Below are 27386 nucleotides of genomic sequence, written 5' to 3' on the forward strand. Positions count from 1 at the left end.
GCAGATGTAACACCATTTCACTGCATTATGGTGCCTCCATGATCTCCCTACAGGCCTCTGTGCAAGTCCTCTGTCAAGTATCTTTTATCTGCCTACTATCTCGGGCATTCTACATGCACTAGAACCTACTCTGAACAAGAAACGCAGTTCTTGTACTATATCTAGAGGTTTACACAAGATGGAGCTATCTACCTTCGGCCCCAGCAAGCATGCTGCATTATTACCGTTTGAAGGTCAAAAGGTCAAACCTCATGTGCAGAGCTGAAAGAGATCAGATAAGAGGCCTTGCTTCGTGTCTGGTAAACGGAAATGTTCATGTGAACAAGGCGTTTGCTTGCATTTTTTCTGTCGAAAAGTAGTTTCTGTGCTGCGAAGCTGAACATAGCTTTGTCTTCGCCCATCTCGGGGTTGCGAGAGTCAACGAACTTACGCCGCAGACTACGTAACTAGAGCAAATCAGAAGGCACGATTAGTGTCGGACCATCCTCCACTAAGCAACGCTAATCCCAAAGTTGAACAGAATTGAACTGAAGTTTATTTGTTCTTTTTTGAATACCGCACAACAGAGGGAAGGCAAAAGGCAACCAGCTTCCCCTCCATCCACACGGGGAGTTCGTTTAAAGTTTCAAATTCATTTCCGTTTCAAGCTGACAGGTGAAAATAAGTAAACACCTCCCAACAAAAGTGCACCGAATTAACAAGCGAGGGGAAAACGTCCAAGGCCCTGTTTGTTGAATACATGCAGAAACGGAAAGTTGTGGGCAGCAAAGCTAGGATCACCAAAACTGTGCGACTAAACTGATGTTCACCTCCAATAAAATACAACCTTTCACGAGGATATTATTCTATCACTCGCCGCAGTGGCTCAGTGGCTAACGCGTTGCGCTGCTGAGCACGAGGTCGTGGGTTCAATTCCCGGCCGCAGCGGCCGCTTTTCTGATGGAGGCAAAAAGCAAAAACGCCCGTGTCTACGAGATTTCGGCGCACGTTAAAGATCCCCAGGTGGTCCAAATTAATCCGGAGCCCTCCACTATGGCGCGCCTCATCGCCTGTGCTGCGTCGGCGCGTTAAACCCAACAATCAATCAATATTATTCTATCTGTTTGCGATGAGACACAAAAACATTTTACTTTTGGTCTTTTTCCATTGATTGTGGCACAGCGTCAGGTGCTGCGGCATAGGACGGCGCTGATAAACGAGTTTGGCGCGACAGGGGCAGTTGAATGCAGGATGGCACAGGTAAACAAGTTTGGCACTCAGTGGCGCAAATGGCACAGCTGTTCCACCCCTGTTGCTATAAAAACCCATGTATTCAGCAATAGAAACCAATTTAGTCAGCACTTTGTTCTAACTAAGTAAAATTTGCCTATTATGAGCTGGAACAAACCGTTTTCATTTCAGAATTAAGACTTAGACAATTTCAAGGCAACACACAACTTAGCGAGTCTATTTAGTCACTGAAAACTCCCACCCCAGTCCCTCCAACAATGGCACCGACCTGCATGGCATCCAAGAGTACCACGTATTTGTGCACTGCTTAAAGGTATGTTGAGTCAGCATTTGTGCCCAGTAATCATTTGTGATTAATCGATACTCAGCCTGCCTATTCATGTATAATTGTTCCCGTAAACTCTTGGGGCAACTGTTTTTGTTTGCAGTTGATGTGTACAGCTACACATTTCATGTACAATTGTTAACCACTCTCCCCTTTTATGTTTCATTAACTCAAGAAGGAAGAGCTGACACTTGTACAGGTCCATGCAGAAGTAAACGGAGCACTGGAGCGGTGGCCGAATTGCATCGCTGCGTCATGCAGAAGCCCCTACGAGGACCAAGGAGCAGCGTTTTGTGGGTACACCTGTTGTGCAACTGCCTCCCTATCTGACACGTTTAAAGGGGCCATGCAGACAAAACAAGTTCGGTTCATTCGAAAGATTGCCTCTTGAGAATCATACTGACACCACTCGTAACGCACACTTCGCCCCAAATAAGCTGTATAATTAGGAAAAAAGGGAACGGCCATGCGACCCACTAGCTCATTTCCCGCAACAGCACCTGTGATGTCATATGTCCAGCTGTGCGATTGGCTGAGGCCGGCAAAAGCAAACGCAAATTAGGCAGGACTTATGGGCTTGCCAAACAAGCTATTTGCGCTTAAAAAAGTCCTCACAGGGACAAGAGCAAGGGTGGGCATCAGTAATCATTGCACACCGTGATCAAAGTTCAGGCTTACACTCCGTACCTGTTGGCAACCAGGGTGCCCTGCTGCCCGTTGGCGCACCGACACTGCCCATTCGCCCTCTCTTCCTCCTCCTCCCCCTCCTCCCCGTCATCCTCTTCCACTTCCTCCCCCATCACCCGGCCCTCCCTTCCCGCCTGAGGTGGGGGGGAAGAAGAGGAAGCAGCGTCCGGCAGGGCAGCAGCAGGGAGCTTGGCGTGCCGGTGCTTGCTCTTGTGCTTCTTGAGCGTCCTGCGCAGGCCCTTGAGCTGCTCCAGCTTCTGGCGCAGCCGCCGGATGAGCGCGTCGATGCGCTCCTTCTTCTGACGCCACAGCCGCTTGGGGTGCTGCTGCTCCTGCCCCGGCTTGTGGCCCTCCTGGTTGAAGATGCTCGCCCCGGCCGCTATGCACCAGTGGTCCTCTGGCCCGCACCGCTGCCTGCTGCCAGGCCCCCTTGACGGCGCTGCAGGCTGGTCCCCCAGGGCCCCTTCCCAGGGCTGGCCCCCACTGCTGTTCCCAGGGTGCTGCTGCAAGAGCTTCATCTGAAAGGAAGCGATACACAGGCAGGTGAAAACTTGCAATGTGCTTGTAGGTTCGGAAGCCCATATTCCAGTAAGTGGCGAGGCGCAGAGACAGTGGCAACAATTAACTGCTGAAGCGCGTTTACACGCCACGGCACCCGATATCTTGGATTTTTTTTTTATTTTAGGATTTAACACGCTGACGCAACACAGGCGATGAGGTACGCCGTAGTGGACGGCTCCGGATTAATTTTGACCACTTGGTGATCTTTAACGTGCGCCGAAATCTCGTACACACGGACGTTCTTGCTTTTCGCCTCCATTAGAAAAGTGGCCACCGCGGCCTGCACCCGAAATCTAAACAAAGGAAATTGCCCAGACAATGTAGCCAGTCTGGCTAAATCTTGCAGGCCAGTTGGGAGACCAAGAAAGACCAATTCCTCTAGCCCTTTCAACTGAATTTTACAGTAAAGAGTCTTTATTAAAAATATCTTAGAGCAGAAACTAATCTCACATCCGGTAAACTTTCACCTTAGCCAGGTCTACAACCGTGTTTTATACACCCTTTTCTTGCCAGGTTTTTTCCTCCAAGTGTCCCCCCCCCCCCTGCTGTTTCTTTTCCTTTTTTCTGCCCCACTGTAGTTCAGCAGACATTTCATGCCAGCATAATGCACTGACATTTTACAGGATTGTACTCTCTCTTCTACAAACACACATTCTCCTGATCACTTTTTTGGGTTCTTGAAGGAGTTCTTGTGAAGTTTCATCCCTTGACAAGGTAGTCAGCTGAGCTGGTTCATCACGTTAGCTTTCACCTGGGGTCAGAACAGCTTCACATCTGAGGCAAGAGGGCAGGGGGTAATACAAGCACGTTACGAAATGGTACGGGTAAGCCTACAGTGCTCTCCCCTTCCCCCAAACTTCACCTCCAGGAGATCCCTCAGGATCTCCCGGGGTGGAGGTGGGGGAATAGTTTACAAAACACTCACCAGTATTTCATAAATTTATTAATCCATCAAACGGCAGCCACGACTCTCACATTGTCTCACTGGGGTTACACTGCCGAGACAATACACCCCCATATTTATCTTGGAACAAAAAATGTTTGCCCCACCTGTTTTTGAAATCGGACCCTACAAGTAAAGCGTCTTATGCAGATTTTCCTCAAATGACGTAAAATACGAAGTAACGCGAGACTTCTCCAGTTCGTGGTCTCCTTATGCTTCCATTACTGCGGCCGTGTCGACTGAATAAAACCCTTTTTTGTAAAGTTTAAATGTCCCAAATACTAGCAGTTTTACTTCTACTTGTCTATTTTGCAGGACGCCACTGTTGGGGTTTAATAATTACTCAACAACCAACGCATGCAACCGTGTGCTCCAACCACATGCTCCGTGCCAGGCAGTGGCCATGCTGGCCTCAATGGATGGCGCACCGTCCTTAATTCACCTGTCACACACACACACGGCCATACAGTGAGACGCACCTATCACCTGGGGCTCTAGTTTTTTAGTAGCTCTCAAAAAATTACGGTTGGAACTTTGTGCACGCCATTATGTTCAATGAGTACATCTTTGTGTAAGTAGTGCAAATTACCACCTACTGGTCGCAATTGAAAAAAAGAAAAGGAACAGTGAGTGTCAGCCCGGCATGAATGGGAACAAGAACACAGTTATAAATGTTCTCCGTTACTCAATACCATGGCAGTTTTCCTCGACACGTGCTTACCACTGGTATGGCATGCAGTACGTGGAGCTTTCAGACTGCATCACGGCACAAGTTACTGCTCGAGTTGCAACTAGGGATGAGTAATCACTAATTAATTCCACTGGAAGACGAAATGAAAGCAAACAAAAAAAAAAAAAACCTATTCTGCATTGCACATCAGGATAGACATGACTAATATCTGCCCCGTCCTGTACTGCTTCCTTTTCCTTTATGCGCATGCCAGAGTTGAAAGCTTGCAGGAAGCAGCTGGAGTCAGCAGCTGTTTTGCGCTGCAGCTTATTGATGACGCAATCACTGAGTGGATCTTTCAGTGCAAAAGCACTATTAGACTTCCTTGGCTGACTTCACCGATGTACAGTATCATTCATTTTGTGAAGCGTCACGTATTTTCCAGTTTATAACTTGCTTGCGCAAAGGTTGATGTGAAGCAGATGTATGCAATGGGCAGACGTTAGGCCTAACGTCATGGTTTGAGGTTTCATGTCAACCAGCACCCGCCGCTCAAAGTACAATCTGTACAACGTTGCTAGGCACATGATAAGACTCAACTTGAAGGTAAGCCTAAACATAGGATGCTAAAGGGGCCATGAAGACAAAATACAAGTTTGTTCACTGAAAGGACTGGATTGTTCCGATAACAAACAATGATCACCTTTTAATCCAAACTTTAAGCAAATAAGGAAGAAATTAAGGAAAACATAAGAACCAATGACACCTTCCTGGCCACTTTCTGGCAACTTCTTTACGATGTCACGGAAACTTGTTCGTGCGATTGGCGGCCCCGCCAGCCTAAGGAGGGACACTGGTCTAAAAACAACTTCTTTTAATTTTCAAGTAAAATTTGTGAAACTTGTCAGTCTGGCTGCTTTTCTCCCATTGATTTCAAATATGTCATTATTTTTTTTAGTTGGTCAATTACCGTAAACCCGCGTATAATACGGACCCGCGTATAATACGAGGTGTAATTCGGGGACATCAAAATCAGAAAAAAAGTTTTCATCCGCATATAATGCGAGGTAAAGAGCACAGAAAACATTTATTTGCACTGCAGTTTCCGTTCAGTCATTGTCAGTTTTCGGTGGTACTATCTCCCGACGTCCGTTCAGTCATAGTCAGGTTCGCTGCCGCTGTCTCCTGAAGTCGCCTTGTCGGAAATGTCTTCCCCCAGAAAGTGGTCCTCAGGGCCATCAAGGGCGTTCGAGATGCCGCATTTCTTAAAAAAGCGACTGACGAGCTCCTCTGGGATGCTGGCCCACGCATCCGCGATCCAGCCACAAAGCACCGCTGGAGAAACCCGCGTCAGCCATTCGGTAGCTGTCACTTACGGGTCTCCTCACCTCATCCACTCTTGGTAGCAGGACTTGATGCAGTCTTTGAAAGTCTTGTTGATGCAAACGTCTGGCGGTTGCAGCTGGGATGTCATTCCTCCTGGAATGACAATGAGTTCGGTGCGGCGTTCGCGCTACAACTTCTTCACGGAATCGGCCAGGTGGCAGCGTTAGGCGTCCAACACGAGCACTGACGGGAATCCCCAACAGTGCTCCAGGCCGCCGACACCGCACAGACTTTATCCAGTCATGCACCAGTTCCTTTCTCCACCCACGAATGCTGCCTTCGGTGACGCCGAACTGCCGTCCTGCGGCGCAATTCCTGATGGTCTCGGCGCATAAAATAACTTTTCTTTTAATTGCAGCCGAATACTGTTTTGGTGCACCCAACATCGCGATAGACTTGCGGTGAACGTGCCGAGATCCTTCGCGTGGTCAAAACAATCAAAATGGCGCCGGCTGAGAGAAGCAGCAGCCAGCTAACGCCACTGCAAGATGGCGCACCCTCCGCTGAAACCGAAAGTGCAAATTTTAGGCTGAAAGCTTTGGGATCCACATATAATACGAGGCCCAAATTTTAGATAGTAAAATTTGGGAAAAAACCTCGTATTATACGCGGGTTTTTACGGTAGTTCCCAATGTAATTAGAGATAATTAGCCATTTTTGGAGGAACAGTAGACAAAACAGTGTTGGCCATAAAACTATAATCTTCATATCTTCCAATACTATGAACCCTGGTGAATGCAATAGGGAAGCAGTTCTTTGATGCATCGCTTGCAACTAATTTTACAGCTCATTCAACTTTGGTGTTTCATTGATTGATTGTATTGTTTGTACGGGTTTAACGCGCCGACGCAACGCGGACGATGAGGAGCGCCATAGTGGAGGGCTACAGATTAATTTTGACCACCTGGGGATTGTTAACGTGCGCCGAAATCTCATGCACACGGGCGTTTTTGCTTTTCGTCTCCATCAGAAAAGCGGTCACGGCGGCCGGGAATCAAACCTGCAACCTCGCGCTCAGCAGCACAACACCTTAGCCACTGAGCCACCGCGGCGGGTTACAAATTACCACTTTGCCTACACCTAAATCATCGCCAACAGTATAAGTTGTTGCCCCATAGTACCTTTAAAAGTGCTCCTCAGATTCTGTAATTCTCATGAATTCGCTAGCACCCATAAATTAAAGCTAATACTTCAGGCTTTAAAGTTTGTGAATTAGATAATGCAAGTTGATTTCAAAAATATAACATCGTTTTTTTTCTCTTAGGAGTAGAAGTACTTTGTAGCTTATTCCCCAAAACTATGTCTTCCTTGAACTATGACAAAGAATTACTCCCATGGTTTTCTTGCAATCCCTGGTTCTTCTTTAGTCCAGAGGCATTTTACAAGCTCGACTATTTGGTGGGCAGACTAGCACAAAGAATGTGGGCACAAAAAAATTGCGTCACATGTCCGCAAAGTAATGGCACAACGTGTTGCATAACTTCAAACTTATGCCACATTAAAACTACCTGCACATTTTGCTCTGAATCGTAACATACCACACTGAATGCGAACACCTTACAGGTTTAAAAAATCACCTCAAGACCAGTGTCTTTCCTTCAAAGACAATAGCAAAGACAATAGCATAAGGCTGTTTCATTGACAGAATTAGCATAATGGCATTTGAAAAGTCCATCTAAAAAGATTATGCGTGCACTAAAATGGTCAACACGGATTCACTCTCCATAACCCCTTCCAATCCCCTGTTTGGAAAACAGAATATAAAGATATACTGAACACTCCCGTATTGCTGCATCCTTTCCGAGGCAAGCCAGACTTCAAAGGTAACAGGAAACAGTTGGAGTGACAAACAGTTTGAACAGCTGCTTTGCCCCGCTGCTTGTTGATAACGCAATCCCCAAGCCGATTTTTTTTTTTGCAAGTTACAACAAAGCTGCATTAGTTTTTTAAACAACATTACATTCCCTTATAAAACATGTTCCTCACTATGTTCTTGAAAAAACCAAATGTGGTCCACAAGGGACCAAGACCCGAGTAGCGCCCACAAACAAGCACTAGTACTCACCTCTTCTTCAATCAGCTCATCTGCCGTGGCACTGAGAAAAGCAGAGACGGCCCGGTCGTCCGTCAAGTCGAAGCCTTCTGTCACAGCATCGGAACGCCGCTTCAGCCTGGCTGCCATAAAAACGGGCCTGAAGGCTACACACACACACACACAAAAAAAGGGGGGGGGGGGGGGGGGGAAGAAAAGTACATGTTAATTCGCAGCACCTGAAGTGGCCACAGAAATGTATACAAGAAACCATGCATGCGAGAATCGGAAACAAATTCCCCTCTTCACTTTCCCTTTTTTTTTTTCCCCGCGGGATTAGTAAAAATGTGAAATATGCCCAAATGTGTTGTGTGCATTCTGACGTGCATGCACACACACGCACACATACACCCCTCACCCTTTAGCTGCAAGGTGAAAACAAGCACCCTCCTCTCCCTCTCTCTCCCACTAGGAGGAGGAGGACATGCCACCCGCCTTGCAGTAGCAATAATTTTGCCTCAACACCCTATCGTGAACACAAGGTTACTCTGTCGAGCAAATTTCCTTCCACTTTACTGCCTTGGACGTTGTTTCATTGACAACTGCCATGTGACTGAGGGTGGGCAGCAATAGCTCACCCTGCTTGACGTGCTCCCGCAGGAACTTGCGCTGCTGCTTGCGCTCCTCGGGGCTCAGCTGGGAGTTGGAGACACTGATCCGGTGCGGGTGGGAGCCGCTGGGGAGCATGCTCTGAGCAGCGGACCGCACAACCGACAGCTCTCGTGCCGCCGCCTTTGCGTGGTGCCGGTGATGATGGTGGCGGTGGTGCTCCTTGGGCCTCTTCAGCTTCCCGCCGGTGGGCAGCGGGATCTCCGCCGCTTCCGCTTCGAGGGGCAGCAGGTGGTCCTCGTTGTCCTCCTGGCAGACGCAGTTCTTGCGACCGCTGCGTCGGGGGTGGTGGTGCCGGCAACGTCGCATGTGCCACCGCCGGCCGTCGTACAGGCACTCCCACTTCTGCAAAGCGCAGACAAAAGTTTGGCACAGGAGCGGCAAACCTCCGGCTTGTGAGGAAAAAGAAAAAGAAATATTGAAAGAAAGAGACCGGATGTGTCATTTTGTGAGCTTCCTAGAACCTTTTACGAAAGCTGTGCAGGGAGCAAGCGTTGCTTTGACCCTGTTTATGCGAAACCAGGTGTTGTTGTGCAATGGCAAAGGTGTCCAAACAGTGCCCTTTTGTGTCTCCGGTTTTCAGCAAAGGGTTGCATCAGTTGCACCCCTGGCATTAGCGTCAACACCTGGGGGCGGCCCATGTTTGTGGTACAAGTCTCCCGCCTATGCATTTTGCAAGCCTTGAACAGCAACCAAGTCTCTACTTGTCAAGTCCATCGACTAATTGTAGGGTTTAACGCGCCGACGCAACGCAGGCGATGAGGCGTGCCATAGTGAGGGGCTCCGGGTTAATTTTGACCACCTGGGGAATCTTTAACATGCGCCGAAATCTCGTATGCACAGGTGTTCTTGCTTTCCACCTCCATCATAAATACTTGTCAAGTCTAATGAGGATCAAAAGAAAGGCTATGACGAGAAATGCCCCCTCCCCCCCCTGGTTTCTGCTAGACAGAATCCCTCTTCAAATGCAGCTGCTCCTTTCCCACATTACCTATCCTAATGCCAGCAAATGCTAGTGTGCTATGAATCGCCCTAGAAGTTTTACCGAGCAGTGCAACTTGTCATCGTTTTTCTAACACGAATGTTTGATTGATTGATTGTGGGGTTTAACACGCTGACGCAACGAAGGCGATGAGGCGCGCTGTAGTGGAAGAGCTCCAGATTAATTTTGACCACCTGGAGATCTTTAATGTGCACCGAAATTTCGTACACACGGGCGTGTTTGCTTTTCGCCTCCACCAGAAAAGCGGCCGGCGCGGCCGGGAATCGAACCCGCGACCTTGTGCTCAGCAGCAGGACAACGCCTTAGCCACTGAGCCACCGCGGCGGGTCTAACACGAATGTGGAGCGCTAATATTTTTGCAATAGAAAACTCTTTGAATTGGCCCAAAAACAAGAAATGCAGCTACTAAAGGGGCTATGAAGACCAAATGCAAGTTTGGTTCGTTCGAAAAATTGTCTCGTTACAATAACCCTGACACCACTATTAACATAGACTTCGCTCAAACCAGCTATATAATGATGGGAACAGAGAATAGGTGTGCGGCTTCCCAGCTACTTTCCCGCACTGAACTTGTGACATATTTTGGGCCTCTTGTTGCGAATGGCTAAGGCCAACAAAATCTGACGGAAATTAAACAGCGATTATAAGCTTGCAGAACAGGCTACTTGCACTTCACTTTTGAGCATATTCCTTTTACAGTAAGAATGGTGGGGTAAACAACGGAAGTTACGAATGCATGTATGAACATAGGAGCAGTTAGTGCGGCACTATGCCAGCTGACGCTGCCTAACACCGCCATTGGGCGCATTGGACATGTCTGACACGATGCTGGGCAGCTGGCATAGGTGACACTGCGGCTTGCGTGACACTGTTCCTACCCGATGTTTCACGAAACGACTACTACCGATCTGCAGGTACAGTCATGAGCAAATGAAACGCGAACACAAAAATATAAACCAGAACGCAGAAATAGTGCGATTTCTTTTCATGCAAGTCCAAAATGACGCGTGGCAAAGTTACAAAAAAAAAAAGGGAAATGGGGCTTTCCAAATACAGCCATAGCGCGCAATTATTGGGCCTTAGTGAACAGTATTTTTCAATTTTTTGTGCCCTGGTTCATATTTTCGTGTTCGCCTTTTATTTGCTCATGATTGTACAGGTCCAGTTAAAAGCAAACCAAGTGCAAGGCGCAGTCACTGAGTAGTATCACTGTGCCATCTAAGAAGCTCAATGTTAACCAAAGGGAGCATTTTGAAGATAGCGGCCGCCTCAGTCAAGGTTACCTTCTATTTTTAGGTAACTGCTTCTAATAAATTATTGCCTACATCACGAAACAAGCGATGCAGTGAGAGGATAAAATTTCGGCTTAAATTAATACCGTATACGCTCGACTTAGGGCCGCGCTCGTGTAAGGGCCGCTCCCCCCAACTTGGCAGGCCAAATTTTGAAAAAAAAAAAAAAAAAAAAAAATCTCACCAGCAATCGGCAGCGTCGCCGCGTCTCGCGTACGGCACGCGGCGAATTTCGCGGGCGCCACCAGATGGCAATAGCTGTCCTGCGGCTTCGTCACGCGGCGCTCTCTCTGAGCTTCGGGCGCGCAACACTATCTGGGAGATCTTGTCGCTTTTCTCGCCGGCGCCATTGATCCTTTGTGCCACCGTTGATTTTGACGACTGCCTAGCACAACTGCTTGCGATGGAAAAGAAAAAACGCTTAACCGCGTACGATGCTGCGTTCAAACTTCAAGTTGTCGCATACGCCGAACAGAATGGGAAAACGTGCAGCCGGCCGGAAGTTCAACGTCGACGACAAGTGTGTACGCCGGCTCCAACCAATACAATGCAAAAAGGCAAAAAACCCGACGTTTCGAAGCCGGCTCGGCTTCTTCTTCAGGGGTGACAGTGGCCACGCTGCAGCTCCATCTTATAGTCTCACATTTGCTGGCCTCGCACAAAGCCTAATTAAATCTCAGTTCAGTAACTTCCCAACCAGACAGAAGTCTGTCGAAATGTTCACTTTCAAGACTAGGAAAGCATTCCGCGGCAAGCCTTGCAAATTTCCAGCACTCGAGAAGGAGCTGATGAAATATGTCACGGACATCAGGAAAGACGGCTACGCGTTGTCAACCGAGATGCTCCGCGTCAAGGCCCTTGCAATCGCACGCCACATGAACATTTCACCTACGGATTTCAAGGCAAGCGAGGGATGGCTTCGGAGATTTATGAAGCGACAACAACACAGCATCCGCCGCCGGACAACACTCTGCCAAAGACTTCCACGCGAGTACGATGACAAAGTGATCAAGTTTCACCGCTTTGTTAACGCGGTGCGAGCGGAGCACGAGTACCACCTATCCCAGATAGGAAACGCGGACCAAACGCCTGTTTGGTTCGATTCTCCTGAGAACACGACGGTCAACCAAACTGGCGCGAAGAGCGTCCTTGTGCGCACGACCGGTGCCGAGCGTCAGCGTTGCACCGTTATGCTGTCTGTCACAGCGGACGGAAGGAAGCTCCCCCCGTACGTAGTGTTTAAGCGAAAGACGCTACCCAAGGAGAGCTTCCCAAATGGAATCATCGTCAGAGTGCAGAAAAACGGCTGGATGTCCGATGAACTAATGGTGGACTGGGTGAAAACGGTGTGGGCTAACCGGCCGGGAGGCCTTCTGCGACGCAAGGCACTGCTTGTATTGGACAGCTTTCGTGGCCACCTTACAGAGCGCGCGAAGGCTCGTCTTGCAGAAGGTCGTACGCATCTGGCGGTCATCCCCGGTGGTTTAACAAGCATGCTGCAACCACTGGATGTGTCTATTAATAGGCCGTTTAGGGCAGAATTCAGACGCCTGTACTCTGAATGGATGGCAGCGGGCCACCACGAGAAAACGCCGACCGGACGACTGAGGCGGGCATCGCTTCACCTGGTCTGCTCTTGGATTTTAAATGCGTGGCGTGCGGTGTCCGCGGACATTATTGTAAAGAGTTTTAAGGTGACCGGTATTTCCAATGCCATGGATGGCACTGAGGACGATTTTATCCATGAATGTGCGGATGACGCGAGCAGCGACACCGATGAAGACATCTAGCGAGGATGTCCGCAGCTAGACGCCAGATATTTCATGGTTATGTATATATGGCATGATTAAATAGGTTTTTGCATGCGTGGATCGAAAATTGAACAAAAATTTCACACTTCCGTGTAAGGGCCCCACCCCATCAAAATCGCGGAAAAAAAGTGCGGCCCTTACACGAGTGTATACGGTATATATTTCCTCAGTGCATAAACCACTGTTTGCTGCCGGACAAGCACTGATAATGCAATAAAGCAACGAATCTTTTGAATAAAACAAGCTTGTATTAGGGCGCGGCCCTTTCGCGCCCGTCTCTGGGCCGAGGCACGTCGCTGTCGTAACCGAGTGAACGATGGCAAGACCCAATAGTGAAAGAAAGCAAAGAGAGTGTAGCGAAATTGTGAGGGCAAGGCGGTTTGCCGTGGCGGCGCGAGCGCTCTCCAAAGGTGTGCAGTGGGGGAGGGGGGGAAGCATGCTGTAAGGAGGAGAGTGTCGTGAAATTGTGAGGGGAGGGCGATTCGCCGGGGCGGCACGAGCGCTCTCCAAAAGTGTGCAGTGGGGGAGGGGGACAGTACGAGTCCACACGAGACGCCCGTCTGCGCGGCGCTGCCGATAACGTGAGGGGGGCGTGCGCGTGACGATAATGTGCACTCCCTGCTTTTAAGACACGAGTCGCGGACCCTCGCTGAAACGCACTTCACACTGCCGTCGCAGAGGCTCACCATAGCTGCCGTCGAGAGAACCCACGAGTGAGTGCTGCCTCAGAGCACTGCTGCTGCACCCAAATAGTGCATTAGGGAGTACTTAAATCACCAGCCATTTTTTTTGTCTTCATGGTCCCTTTAACTCACCTGATGTGGCAGGCAAGGTGACGGATGTCTACCAGACACACACTTGACATGCAGATTGCGCTCTTTGGTCGAGTTGTAAGCGCCTTCGAGCATGTGCTCCTTTGACACCTTGCTGCGAGGAGAGAAGTGAAAAAAAAAAGAACACAGCCACAACAAATCACCACAGGAAATGGTGAGCAGAGCAAAATAAGATACGAGCATGCACGACAGCAACAAAACAAGTGTAGGAAGGGCCATTTATAATGTGAACCCTCACTCACCCCCTCTCAATGAGGAAGCTGTCCCGCCATGCTTTGCGGCGCTTTATTTCGGTCCGTCTGTGACCACCTCTAAAAAAGAGAGAGAGAGCCATCCAAGAATCAGACGTGTTGTTGCAAGGCCCCAATGAATTAGGACGGGACCATTAAGAAGAAGCCAGCGTGGAAAGTAAAAGAACGCGAAAAAGTGAGCAAGAAAGCAAACCAATCTATCACAAAAAAGACACACGAAAAATAAATGAAATTTTCTCAAACCCCTCAGGATTGGCTATGACTGTTTTTCTCTTAATGCAGCTGTCAAATGGAAAAAAAAAAACATGATTACTTGAGCATGTGTCTAATTTTTGGTGATGTTTGGAGCCTACCAAATTACAAATAAAATGCTCTAACAATTTTGGTTGCACACACTGTAGTATACAGCTCTCTCAGTACAAACACATTACAAGCTAATTGGGAATCAAATCAGTCTTCATTACATCTTACTTTTCTGTAGATTGGAACAAGAGGGGATGGGGAGGTGCAAAAGATCATTTTTCCACAAAACTGCACTCCGAAATAAATGATATTACAAAATTATTAAAAATCTATTCACAAAGCTTTATATAATAGTCCATTTCCAGAGGGCAGTAGAAGGTCCAATTGATTTACCTGCCAGCAATTGTAACTTACACACTATGTTGAGCTAAGTTGGCCACATTTGAACATCTGTACAGCTACGAAAATACGCAAAGCTTTTGTGTCTGGCAAAGGTTGGTGGAAGTGAGAAAGCACGAACCTTGAAGAAGTGAAGGCATCTTCCAAGATAGGAAAGATGGATTTGCCATCCATATGTTCAGGAATGTCAATGCCCGCAATATCTAGAAAGGTTGGTGCTAAATCAATATTCAGTACAATATCTTTTAACCTGAAAATGCAAGTTCGGGAATTAATGTTATCCTGATGAATTTCAAATGGGCGGCACACAGCATGACTCAGTACAAGGGTTGAAGTGATAAAACAGTGTCCAACATAGTAAGGGCATTGTCGAAAAACTGCAATAAAAGCCACAGCAAAGTTGGACACTGACAACACTATCTATCATCGCCAAACTTTCTTTTTGTCTTGCTGTAGAAGCATCCCTGCCACTTCTTCATAGAACACATGTCACGAGATATAAGAAATACCAGCACTACTGGCTTTAAAAGAAGACATTTACTTCAGGCAGATGCAGCATTTATACAAATTAATTTATTACATGTCTGAGAAACACAGCCTTTAATTGGACTATCACCTTATAGGTACTATAACAAAACGTTCTAGAAAAAAAAGGAAAAAGCAAGATGTGAAGCAACATGGTTAACCGACATAACAGTAGCCGACAGATTTTTCGGACCCGGAAGGGGAACGAAATATAGTTCGAATAAAAGATCAGTCTTAAAAATTCATGAGTCATTACTCCTATCGGGCAACTGGTGGCTCCTCAGGAAAGCCCGAAATATCCAGCAAGTCCGAATTTTCGGAGTCCAAAAAAAACGGTCGGCTACTGTATTAGCGATTCACCTGAAGAAACTAGGCGACACTAATGCGAAGCATATTACGACGGTGGGCATACATTCGCTATAATAAAACAAGCGCAGAGAAACAGGGCACAGATAACAAAGAACAGAGAGGGCAATGTGGCATTGACTTGCAGTGAGTTGTAAGAGTCAATCTCCTTTGCTGCCCTTGTTTTGCCACCCAATACCCCCCCACTGTGATTATGAGAAGCACAGATACAGAACTGCATAACTGTGAACACAACGCTGTACGCTTTATTTTATAAGCGGTTCTCAAATGGGAGTCTGCGAGAGCATTTGAGGGGTCCGCGTATGTGCCGAGAGTGCGACTAGTGGCTCCTGTGGCCACGATGATTCGCTTGGTAGGTTTTAGTTTTCCTGCTAGACCTCACCGCTGTCTCACTTGCTTCCGGCCTCCGTTTACGTCATAGAGTTTCATACTAATATATACTAGAGGGAAATCTGGCGCCACTGTCTAGGGGAGCCGCGCTTCAGCGAGCGTGCCGTCATGTACCGGGCGGGCACGTTCCACTTGTCCTTGGCGTGGCTCACGAACAGGCTGAAACGCTGGCTTTGGCTGCAAAAATGCAACAGTGTTACTGCAAAAACCTAATCAAATTTGTTCTGTTATTATAAAATTAAAGCTCCCGAAAGATTTATTTGTCAGGGATTATTTAGAAGCTTCATGGAAGATGAACAAAAAAACAATGTTACCCTTTTGGCTTCAAGACGAAAAAGAAGCCATGTGGCTAACCAAGCCAAGTAGGCGAGGAACGTCGCTAGCTGCAATGGCGCCGCCCACGGCGGCCCGCGAATGCAGCGCCAGATTTCCCTCTAGTATATATTAGTATGAAACTCTATGGTTTACGTCACACGAAACACAATGAAATGGCGCGAGGAATAAAATGCGTTTCTCAATTGGTAAGTTCTCGGCAATTAAAGCATCTTTCGTCATTGAATAAATGCTGAGAGGGCTACAGGGCAGTTGAACTTTTCATCTGAGCATCACCCTTCTTTTTTTTTCAAATGTCAGCAAACACTGCCACACAAATGCGCATCTCTTGCAAGCACTTTAATGCAGTTCATTCATGTTTCCCCGTCTGCAAGCTGTGCCACTGCATCCCACCTATTCTTCCATCCTTAGAAACGATCTTCGATTGTTTACCTTTGAAACCAAACAGAGCTCAAAATTAACGGAAGCAGAAAAGTGACTGCGGCAATCAATTCAGTGAATTTACAAGGCAAATTCATAACAAGTGCTAGCACACATAGCGAAAGGAGCAATCAGGCTCAAACGTGATAATTTGTTGCTCGCCTTCACACACTCATTGGACTGCCCAATGCTTGACCATGAAGAACTGCGACTGACCTTGTGGACGGCGGGACTTTTGGTCCCCTGACGTAGAAAGGCACCCGTACGTCAAATTCGAAAGGCATCGACTTCCCTTTCACAAGGCCGAACTGGCCAAGGTGGTAGCCATGGTCGGACGTATAGAAGATGTAAGTGTTGTTCAACTCTCCCAAAATCAACAACTCGCGGTACAGCTGAAATGCAAAACAAGATTCGTACGATGAGTTGTCGGTCCTATAAAAAAGGCTCGGCCGCATTCCATTTTTTGTAAGCAAGCCGTTTTGGTAAGTGCGAGTGATAGCCGTGCACCTTTTGGACGAATCCACAATTTCATCGAGTAGAGAGGGCAATGTTTACAGCACCAACATTAGGACATGTGGCTTTAAAAAATAAATTTTAACGCCATCACCCACCACAAGCTACGCACAAAATAAAAGCATGCTGAATCAGCCTAAGACCAAACCGCCAGAGGAAGAAATATAAGAATGCCAGTACCTTCTCCACCGCATCATCGACAGTCTGCAATGTCTGCAGTCGCTTTGTGTGGAGCATATCTGTGAATTTGATGTGGATTGGCTCCATCTGGCCCGTGTACCGCAAGAGCCATTGTTTGTCCAAGTTAGGAGCATAATTCCAGCTTGGTGTCCTATGACAAAACACAACATTGCTTGCTCATTTCCACCGGAAGATGGGCTGAAGACTGCCTAACAATGCAGTCAAATCCAAGTTACACTACAATGGTGAGCATTCTAACATACCATTGGACCTCTGCCTCCCTCATTTACAAGTTCTGGGTGCATTAAAGGAAGTTCACGCATGTCCAATGGCACTCTGAATTTGCGGCAAATGAGGTTTTTTTTGGCATGACAAAGTTCACAGTATCATGTAAACAACAAGGTCAATTGCTACAAAACTGATCTGTAAATGGCAGCCAGAAAGAGTAAAACGTCAGTGTGCTGGGGCTGAATCAGGTACATATTTCTTTTTCCTGTTACAAGGACATAAATAGTGACCAAACTCAGCTTAAGGCATCATTCACAGAGCTGTCACCGTCACGGCACCATCATGCCAAACAACTGCGACGAAGGTGGAAGGGAGTAGTGTTCACACAGTAAACGACAAGAAAACATAAGCTCCCCGTCTTAGTGCAACATCATTTGCCAAATGATCAGTTTCGCCTATAACTAAGTGTGCTTAATCTGAAAAGTGATCCGCTACAGCCCAGATGCCACGAAAAACTGCACACTCTTTGAAAAGCACTTAACTGTGGGAAAACGCGCAACCACTTTGAAGTGCTGCAAGCAGCACCCCGATGGCCTATGCAGCAGCGGCAGGAAACTAAGGATCGTGTTTTTTCGGCAAATATACAGGCCAGTCACGGAGGTTGTGGTGTGAATTTTCGTGTGTGCTCACCTTTCGTTGAATGTAGGGGAAAATTACAGTTCTCATATCAACTGTTTTTGTTGTTTTTTTTGTTTTGTTTCCCCCCCCCCCCGAGGGAAATGGCCCAAAAACATGTCGCCCATGACGGAAGACAGTGGCATGACAGTGACGGGGCGGGAAGAAAAGTGGCTGTGTAAATAATACCCGCGGTATCACGTGAATGATACCTTAGATTTAGATTATGTGAGACAACGTTTTCCCGTAATTTTCTGTGCAAATCTACTCCATTCCGTCTTCGTCGTGGTTTTCTGGCGTGAAGGTGCTGTGACGGCGACAGTCGCGGCTGTGCGAGTGATGCCTAAACATCATTTTCATTGTTGCTACCAATCTTCTCGTTCTAGCTTGAACTGTCTACAGCAAACTTGAGCCCATCACGAAAATTAAGGATTGGAACTGATGCAATTAACAAAAATTCGCCACAAATTTTTGTCGCTCAAGTGCATCATGCTGAAAGGCACATATAGCGCTCTCAAATGGGCAATTTGCTATGCAGCTCTGTGTGATACCAAGCGCAGTTGGTGGTACCGCACGGCAATGTCTTCTTACCTGTGGGTGGTGACGTTGTGGAAGAGGTGCTGGTACTGGGGCGCCGAGTCCTCAGGGCCGTGGGGGGACGGATACGAGACGACCATCATGACGGGCCGGTTGGGGAACAGCTGCTTGGACTGGCGGAGGAAGGCCACGCTGTCGTTGGTCACCAGGTCCGGGTAGTAGTCGCGGCCGTAGTCCAGGCCGTGCTTGCGCTTGTGCCCGTTGACGTTGATCGTGTAGTTGTAGAAGCGCGAGTTGCGCACCAGGGCGGCCCACTCCCGCCAGCCCGTTGGAATGTGGTTGCCGCTGTACTCGTTCAGGTACTTGCCAAAGTATGCTGCAGCGGAGCGTGAAGTGCAGAGAATAAAGCTCCAGACGCTGTACGCAAGATGTGATTGAAGAAAGAGCCAAACAGATTGTGCCATTCAAATGGTTCATAAAATTCACAAGTCCTCTCAGCTCATTTTCAGTTCCTTTTCAAAAAGGGATCTGCCGGTTCACTTTCTTCACAGCACCACACTCCACAGCTACTGTGAGTATTGGCATCACATTGAGTTATGATGTCACAACCACCAACGGAGATTTGCAGTAGCCCCTTCGGCTGTAGCGAACATTTTTCTGGCTAGTGACCTTGCAGTGTCCTCGGGGTGACCTTGAAGTGCCCCCTTTCTTACACAACTTTACCACCAGGTCACATAATGACAAAATCGTGTTGGCTACAGATGTGTGGGCACTGCAGATACATTTATTCATCGATTGTGGGGTTTAACGCGCCGACGCAACGCAGGCGATGAGGCGCGCCATAGTGGAAGGCTCCAGATTAATTTTGACCACCTGGGGATCTTTAACGTGCGCCGAAATCTCAAACACAAGCGTTTTTGCTTTTCGCCTCGATCAGAAAAGCGGCCGCCATGGCCGGGAATCGAACCCGCGACCTTGTGCTCAGCAGCACAATGCCATAGCCACTGAGCCACCGCGGCAGGTGCAGATACATTTAGATTGTGCCAATGGGTGAACCAGCAAACATTATTGTCTTTGCTATAACGTTAGCTTTCACTATAAAGTTGGCTTTGCTGCAAAGGATGCTAGGATGCTGGCTTTGCAGCAATGCATTTTTGTGCATCTCAAACGCACATTTTCAAGAATTTCTGTAGTGCCTTACAATGCTATTGGTTATCTGCACGATAACGAAGATGACAGAGGCAATTGTGTTGGTTTACACTCGGTTTCTTGCTGAAGTCCTTCATCAATAGATGGCACGAATACCCAGTTCACAGCTACCTTCTTGGCTAAGTCCTTGCATTGACATAGATGAAAATCGATTAGGGCTGTTTTGCATTCCATCTCATGGCTCATCCTTTGTGTTGAAGAAGACAACCACAATCACAATGTTTTTTCAAGGCACAAGTGTTACGTGCACCACAAGGTAAGAAACCCAGTGTTGTGAGCAGTTAGATAACTCTAAATTTCCACGCGTGTGCGCAGAACACTCTTCTCAATGCAAGGGCGCCAAGAGGAAAAATAAAGCATTTAGGACCCAAAACAAACATGACCATCTCATTGCTCCCCTAGAACGCTCGACTAATGGCTTTATAGCACACCAGGAGAAGCCGTCAGCCTACCTGCTGTTTGTTAGGGTCATCACCATATCTCGAAATAGAAAGTGCTTCAACGTCAGACTTAGCGTGGTCAACCATGCAAGCACGCCAACAATGCCTAAGCGCAATAGGTGTACAATGCCAGCGGGAGCCGTAATGGTTGCACCTTCAAGCCACGTGGGCAGACCCAAGTGTCCGCAGAAATTTTTTCCCTTGACATTAAACGACAGACACAATTATTACCTGTCCCCATAAAAATTAACTGAATAAATATTACAAGACCTTTGCAGTGAAGAAAAATAACGCCTTATGATGAACGCCATAATGGATAGATAAGCCGATGATGCATGCCATAATGGAGGGATACTGATTCGATGGAGAGAAAAGTTGTGGGCCTATCAAGAAAATGGAACCTTTACTACAAGCATTAAAAATAGTTCTGTAGCAGAGTTATTCGTGGAGTTGCAATGCTATTTTCAGACATTTTAGGAGGTCAATTAATGGACGTGACACAGGGTCTCATAATCTAATTATAAACAGGCCAAGAAGGCTAGTTGTTTTTTTTTGAAAGACCAGGCAGTTCATCTGCTGTGGGGCTAAGATCACACAGGTTTAAATCCAGACTTTTCTGTGACGCCCCATGATAACCTCCATGCCTTGCGCATTAAAAATTGAATGATTACGGGGTTTAAGCTGCTTCAGCTCACCACAATTTCAGCCACTAGTTTTTTTAGTGCTAACCAAAATTTTTCCTTTTTTTTTTTTTTTTTTTTCCCCCCCCCAAATTTAGGAGGTTCAACATGCCGAAGTTACACGTGGGCTATAAGGCCTGCCATAGTGCCCGAAATCTCCATACATGCGTCACTGCTTTTAGGGGGCGAAGCCCCTTAGGGTCTCAGGCTGTCGGCGTCTCCTGTCGTCGTCGTTTCAATTGGTCACGGTACTAAAACTCCAGGACACTCGTTTTCCAATGCCTCATGCTAGAATGTAACAAACACTAAAAGAACCCACCGGGACACTCGTTTTCCAATGCCTTGCGCTAGAACGCTTCCTGCTTTAAAGACACGAAACTTTTACAGCAAAGCTGTATACCTCCACCCCCGGCGGCTTCATCTCCGTGGGCAAAAACGCCAAGGCGCCAAGAATACACTTATACACTGCATGCTTCACTCCTCCCTAGGTTTCATGTTAGTGGGGATGGCCCGCGATTTTTCGCCTCCATCAGAGAGCCACTGAATGACTCCAGTGGGCCCAGCCCTGTGTTCATTGCAGTGCCCTTCCCCCCCAGCTCACCGGTGCGGTATCCGGCGGCGCTCAGGTAGGTGGCGAAGGAGCGGGACTCGAACTCCTGCTGCCACTGGGGCGAGGAGCAGTTGTCGCTGTTGGTGAGCACGTGGTGGTTGTGGGCGTACAGGCCCGTCAGCAGGGAGCTGCGCGAGGGGCAGCACATGGGCGTCGACACGTACGCCTGCGGGAAGTGCGCCCCGCCCTCGCCCAGGATGGCCACCGTCTTGGGCATGAACGCCATGGAGCCTGCAGGGCCACGCCGGTGGTCACACGTCTGGCGTCCCTCGCACACACAGATGGCACATGAAATGGCCGACGAGGACGGGCGCTGACTGACGACTAGATTTTATTTTTGTGAGCTAATTCACTCAAGACGTTCCAATCTCGCTGCTCATCGCTGAAAACGTGGTTGCTCGCCTAAGCTCGACGCCGCCTCGATTGTGACCCCGTACCGGGACCAACGCACACGTTAACTCTTTCGTTACGGCAGAAAAACGGCCGATTTTGAATGCTTCCACAAAACTATTTTTTTCTCTTGAGCTAGCGGACACATTTAGCATTGCTATGCATGTAATTGTAGCTTATAGATTGCTCTTCCAAACACATACCAGCAGTTTTGTGAAAGGTACAATTACTTACAGTTTATTAGTCCAATAATCAGAAAAAGATGCACAAAAAAGTATACACGCAACGTATATAGGCGATTGTAATGAGCCTAAAAAATATTTTAAGAATTCTAAGATATACAAATTGTTCCTACATTTCTCGGCTATGATTCAATATATATATATCGACGCTGTACACCAAGTTTTGTATTTTTGTGGGCCCGTAAACCTAGCGGAACTGACGGCTGTGCCACTCCTCCAAGCCACTCGGGTGTAAGTCGGTCATGCATCCAAGCACACTTTTTTGTGTTCTGACACAAAATCCTTTTCACTTTAGTGGAAAAAACTAGAAAAAAAAAATCCAGCGCTCTTGAGAAGTGTCGCGCATCGCTCCGTAGCGGTAATCTGACACGAGTGCCAGGCTATCATGAAGGTAATAACGCGGTATGTTGCGGCGCATTCGGCAAAATATCCCTACCGTTCGTTGTCCAGACCCTACACATCAATGTAAAGCCGCAGCCGTCAGATAGGAAGCCCGTTTTGTTTATAAATACAGCGGGATGCCGTTTTCACACAACTCGCCACTACCACTACCGCGGGTTCAAATTTCACTCTTGGCGCGATCTCTGCACGCGAAATATCAACAAAACATAATAAAATCGAAAAATGAGTTGTCAATAAATACGCCGGACGGCGTTGGTTGTCCGACAGGCGCCGTTTTTAGCTTTCGTGGGACGTTTGAAATCATCGGACACTGGCGTCCGATTGCCTAAGGCGCCGTACTGAAAGAGTTCAGTTTCGGAGGCGTTCACAATCTATAAAATGGGGGACTCGTGTGTATGCATGCCATCAATCGCACTGCATGCTAAAGAGATAAGTTATTTGGGCGGCGTAGCTGCGGTGGGTGACACCACTGTTCAGTAATCTCTTTGTAACCTTTGTTTTCCTTTCTTGTTTTGCTTGTGTTCTTGGTTTTTCATACATATTTCGCTGTTTCTTTTAATAAAATTTAGTCGTCAGTCAGCGCCCGTCCTTGTCAGCTTTTTTTCGTCCTGTTCCTTGCGCTGTTTTATTCATAGATCCTTACCAACTCGCCCAGCTTCGCATTCTTGTTCAATAAGCTCCTGTAAACAAACAGATGTAATGAAGTTGAAAAAAAAAAAAAAAAGAAAAAAAAAGTGGGGTAAATTTCGGGTTCTGGGTGGGATTCGAACCTGGGGTGTCCGAAAGAAAGCATGCATCCCCAACACCACCACAGCTTTTTTTGTTGGTGGTGTTGTTTGCTTAGACATTTTTTACAGAACACAGCAAATCAGTGCATGATGGCCACATCACTTTCACTAGTCAGCTAGGGTCACTGAGCTGCGGTGGTAGTAAAACTTTCCAAGGCACACACCAGCACAGCTCGCTTAATGCAATGTGGCCTTCGGCTTAGAAACGTGCAAAAGGCATGCAGTGAGTCCTGCATGAGTAATCTGAGCATGTCCATCACAATCAGGCAAGTAGCCAAGTGCATTCCCGCTAAATGTTCTCTTTGCTTGAAGATGCGAATGTGGGTATGTGACAAGTCTATAGGTGGTATTCATTGAAAAGTTTAGCTGTCAATTTCTTCGTTTGGCAACACTAGAAACCACGGACATGGCCGATGCGCCACGGACATGGCGCGGCTTGTGCCACTGTGCCCGCACGCCGAAGAGAAAAAACACCAGCGTGCGTCGTCTGCTCCGTTTCGTTGAAACCCGGACTCTCAATGGTGGTGTCAAAAGAGATGTTATTAATCGCACCGACATTCAACTTGAGGCATTACTTTCTGTTCGGTGGGGTAGTTTCAAACGTCCATCACAAATCATGTGCTTAGCATGGACAAGCACCGCCATCCCGCGGAGCCCGACGTAACCAGTAACGGTGCACTCACATGGTTGCCTGCATGCGCGCCTCGCCAGTGAATACAAGCTATAGTAACTGAGAGAAGAAAATGACACAAAGCAAAAGAGTGACGATAATAATAAAAGAGAACGTTCGGCAATTGTACGATTGATTGATTGATTGATTGACTGACTGATTGTAGGGCTTAACGCGCCGGTGCAACGCAGGCAACGAGGCACACTGTAAAGGAGGGCTCCGGATTAATTTTGACCACCTGGGGATCTTTAACGTGCGCCGAAATCTCATACACGCGAACGTTTTTGCTTTTAGCCTCCATCAGAAAAACGGCCGCCGCGGCCGGAAATCGAACCTGCGTCCTCGTGCTCAGCAGCCCAATGCCTTTGCCACTCCGCCACCGTGGCAGGTCATTCAGCAATTGGACCATGATGCTTCTGCAATCACTGCATCATGGAATGCTTAGGGGTCCTCGTGATTTTTCAGTCGAGCTTCCCAATACAGGCACACATCCTGACGATGTTTCAAAGTGGTTATCCCAAGGAGAACAGAGGCCAGCAACATGCCATCGAAAGTGGTGTTGTCCGATCCAGCATTAGCTTCAAGAATAACAACACAGCCGAGCCAACTTATATAATGACTGATGCCTTGTTAAAATGAATCAATGACTTTTACAAACTCCCCACCACCTTCCCTGGTGGCTCAGTTGTAGAGGTGCTGCATAGATAATACTGGTCATGAATTAAATCCCTCCACCCCAGGCAAGGTACTCACGACAGAATCAATTTGTAAACCTTCAAGCCACATAACAGCCAACATTACTGCGGCAAAGCCATTCAAAAACAGCTTCTTTCCATTCATCTGCACACTGACATACCACATCTTATAAGCACAACAGCCCAACCGCTCTAAAGTGCCTAACAAATGCTCCGCATTAAAAAAATCACCCTGTTTTGTTTCCACTGCTTCTCTTCCAATTACTATGATGACAAAGCATGCTATATTCATGCTGCATCACTGCCTCTTTTCTAAGCAAAAATCAATGTTAGCACAGTAGGACCTTTCCAAAAAATTTCCACATAAGCTGTACTTTTTGGTTAAAAAGTAGTCATGTCGAAGCTCCAAGCCACAATTCCAAGTACAGTGGAACCTCATTAAACTGTACCCCCATAAGCCGTAGTTTCTTTTTATACATAGTTAAGCCAAATCACCGACTCTGTTTCCCTTTAGCCTAATGCATTCGGATAAACAGTAGGGCTGGGTAGGACGTACTTTCTTCGCGTCCCCGTCAGGTACAGTTTAGTGAGGTTTCCCTGTGCTGTTGTAATTGGTTAAGCCACACTACTATATTGTGCAGAATATTGGTGCCTGTCCACCAGGCAGGCCCCAACAAAATTTTACGGTAGCTTAATTTTGCACAGCCATACAATCAGTGATGTGGTTGAGAGCACACCTTTGCAAAACATCGGTGGAAAAGCCTCACACAAAGCACAAAGAAATTAAAAAACAGCGTTTGAGCACTCACCAAGCTCAATGTCCTGGTCGTCGGTGAGAATGAGAATGATGTTGGGCTTCTTCTCGCGAGGCAGCAGGTTTTGTTTCGGTGGTCGCTGGTCTCGACGGCGCTGAGCAGGCGTTGTGGGCATGGCAAACGCCGCTTCGGACCAAGCGGGTGACGACTTGCCGCTGGAAGCCGTCACAAAAGGCTTGGCTGGCGATCCAACGATTCCGGGGGCTGTGCTTGGTTCTCGGTCTCTCCCCACTGGCTGTGATGTCGTTCTCTTCCCCAGCGATGCCATTGGCAGGAGCATGAACACCCAAAAAACGGTCACTACAGCCCCTCCTAGCCTGCTCCATGCTTTGGTCATAACTGGACACTGAAAGGAGAAGCGGGAATGTACTTCGCACTAGTTCAAGCAATAAACATGCCCTAAAAACTACCAAAGTGTAACCAGCAAGTTGCAGACAGAGGCTAACTTTGCCAGCCTCAAATACTCTTCTGGATACGCAGCCATTTGGGGAAGCCGAAACAAATTCAAGTACCAAAAGCACTACCAACCACGCATTAAACACAATACAACCAGTGTGGGGACTCTAAGAGCCTAAAGTGTAGTGTAACAGGTGGCTACAACTCTCGGCCATGTTAGGTTAGTATGGCTTATGGTTGTGCTAGGTTACGTGTCGCGTTAGTTCAACGCGGGCAAGTCAACCTTGCGGTACGGCAGGTAAGGGTGCGCTTGGGCTAGGGCAAACACTATTTGGATACAGCCATTTAAGAGATGGCCGTGACAGTGCTAAACACCACTGCGCAAGCTGCGCCAGGCCGACACTGCAATTGCGCTTTGCAGCGCAGACTCAGCTAAGAAGCTGAAATGCCGGCAAAACACGTAACGTTTAAACTGAAACGCAACGCACCAACATAAAGCCTGGAACTCAGCTCTAGCATCCCGCTGAAACAATGATCATTAGTGCATATTCTTTTGAAAACTTCACTCTAACGGGTTCCCTGCGGATCCTGGAAATACCACGCAGGAACGCCCACACCGCACTTCACGCAACGGAAAAAATGCTGGCTCAGGGTATTTTAAAAATATATTTTCACCACAGGCCGACTGCAAATATACGCGCTGAAACTTGCAACAATTATCATCAAAGTAGGGGGGTTGACTTTTTTTTCAACTTTCGGATGGCTGGCGGCAAAGTGACTTTTCTGCAACCAAAGCACGCGCCTCAAAGCGCGCCAAATATCTGCGGTTCGAGGTAGCAGACACACGTTCGCCTTAATCCGCTCAACGGCGGTGGACATTCCATATTTCTTACCACATTTATGTAAATGCAGGCATTTTAAGAACTACACAGCACCAATTTTGGACCGTTCCCCTCCGCGCATTCAGAGCTTTCGTACGCACGTAAACGTCGGCATAAGCTTGTTTTCTTACGAGAATGCAGTAACGAAAACAGTTAAAGATGACACCGGCATTGGAGGCAGAAGAGGCCGTGTTCAAAATCTTGTAAGACATGACATCTAGTTGTTTACTCACCCGGGCTTAAACAAAGAAAATGGACATAAGAGCAAAATTAGTTGATGGAGGCTACTAGAATTCGAAGTATTAACTACTGGTAACATGAGATATGAGGTCTCAAGAGCAGCATTTTTCCCCCCAGATTTTGGAAGGGCAGATTGGATGATAATCGCAAAGCGTGTACTACATACGCAGCGATACGCTGCTTCCCTGCCTCATTCAATGAAGAGTCACAGAGTTGCGAGTGCAACCCGTTGAGCGCCTCTCCAGTTCAGGCAGACGGAGGAATCCTATTGGCTACTCAAAAGCTCCTCCATTGTCTGTGCGTTTCCTTGGAAGCGTCTGAAGTGTAAGTACAGCAAAAGATGTCAACAATGGCTTAGAATGGTGAAAATGCTTAGATTTGTCAATTAATAAAACAATAAAATAAACCTATCAACACAGATTTATT

At 47.4% G+C, this 27386-nt stretch overlaps 2 protein-coding genes across 3 annotated transcripts in view; one reads left to right on the forward strand and one right to left on the reverse strand.

Annotated features, from left to right (window-relative positions):
• LOC144174532 (uncharacterized) overlaps positions 1–26691 on the forward strand; it is a 598699-nt gene extending 572008 nt beyond the window's left edge. Inside the window, exon 13 of the mRNA XM_077703283.1 lies at positions 26627–26691. Within this exon, the coding sequence (XP_077559409.1) occupies positions 26627–26676 (50 nt within the window). The 3' untranslated portion in view covers positions 26677–26691. The remainder of the gene's footprint in view (positions 1–26626) is intronic.
• The window catches only part of Sulf1 (Extracellular sulfatase Sulf1), a 39756-nt gene extending 12583 nt beyond the window's left edge, over positions 1–27173 (reverse strand). The window contains exons 1-12 of one of the 2 annotated variants that reach the window (XM_077703280.1): positions 26954–27173; positions 25438–25789; positions 21433–21672; positions 18557–18878; positions 17063–17213; positions 16586–16761; positions 14457–14585; positions 13685–13753; positions 13425–13536; positions 8473–8848; positions 7868–8001; positions 2243–2760 (exon numbers count right to left, since the gene is read on the reverse strand). In XM_077703280.1, the coding sequence (XP_077559406.1) occupies positions 2243–2760; positions 7868–8001; positions 8473–8848; positions 13425–13536; positions 13685–13753; positions 14457–14585; positions 16586–16761; positions 17063–17213; positions 18557–18878; positions 21433–21672; positions 25438–25780 (2570 nt within the window). In that variant the 5' untranslated portion in view covers positions 25781–25789; positions 26954–27173. Of the gene's footprint in view, positions 1–2242; positions 2761–7867; positions 8002–8472; positions 8849–13424; positions 13537–13684; positions 13754–14456; positions 14586–16585; positions 16762–17062; positions 17214–18556; positions 18879–21432; positions 21673–25437; positions 25790–26327; positions 26437–26953 lie in introns of those variants that run through there. The other variant, XM_077703279.1, reaches the window with a different exon arrangement.
• Between the last annotated feature and the right edge of the window lie 213 nt (positions 27174–27386).

This window comes from Haemaphysalis longicornis, unplaced genomic scaffold, assembly GCF_048455015.1.
Source record: "Haemaphysalis longicornis isolate Haplotype H1 unplaced genomic scaffold, Haemaphysalis longicornis Haplotype H1 scaffold_3, whole genome shotgun sequence".
Classification (NCBI taxonomy): domain Eukaryota; kingdom Metazoa; phylum Arthropoda; class Arachnida; order Ixodida; family Ixodidae; genus Haemaphysalis; species Haemaphysalis longicornis.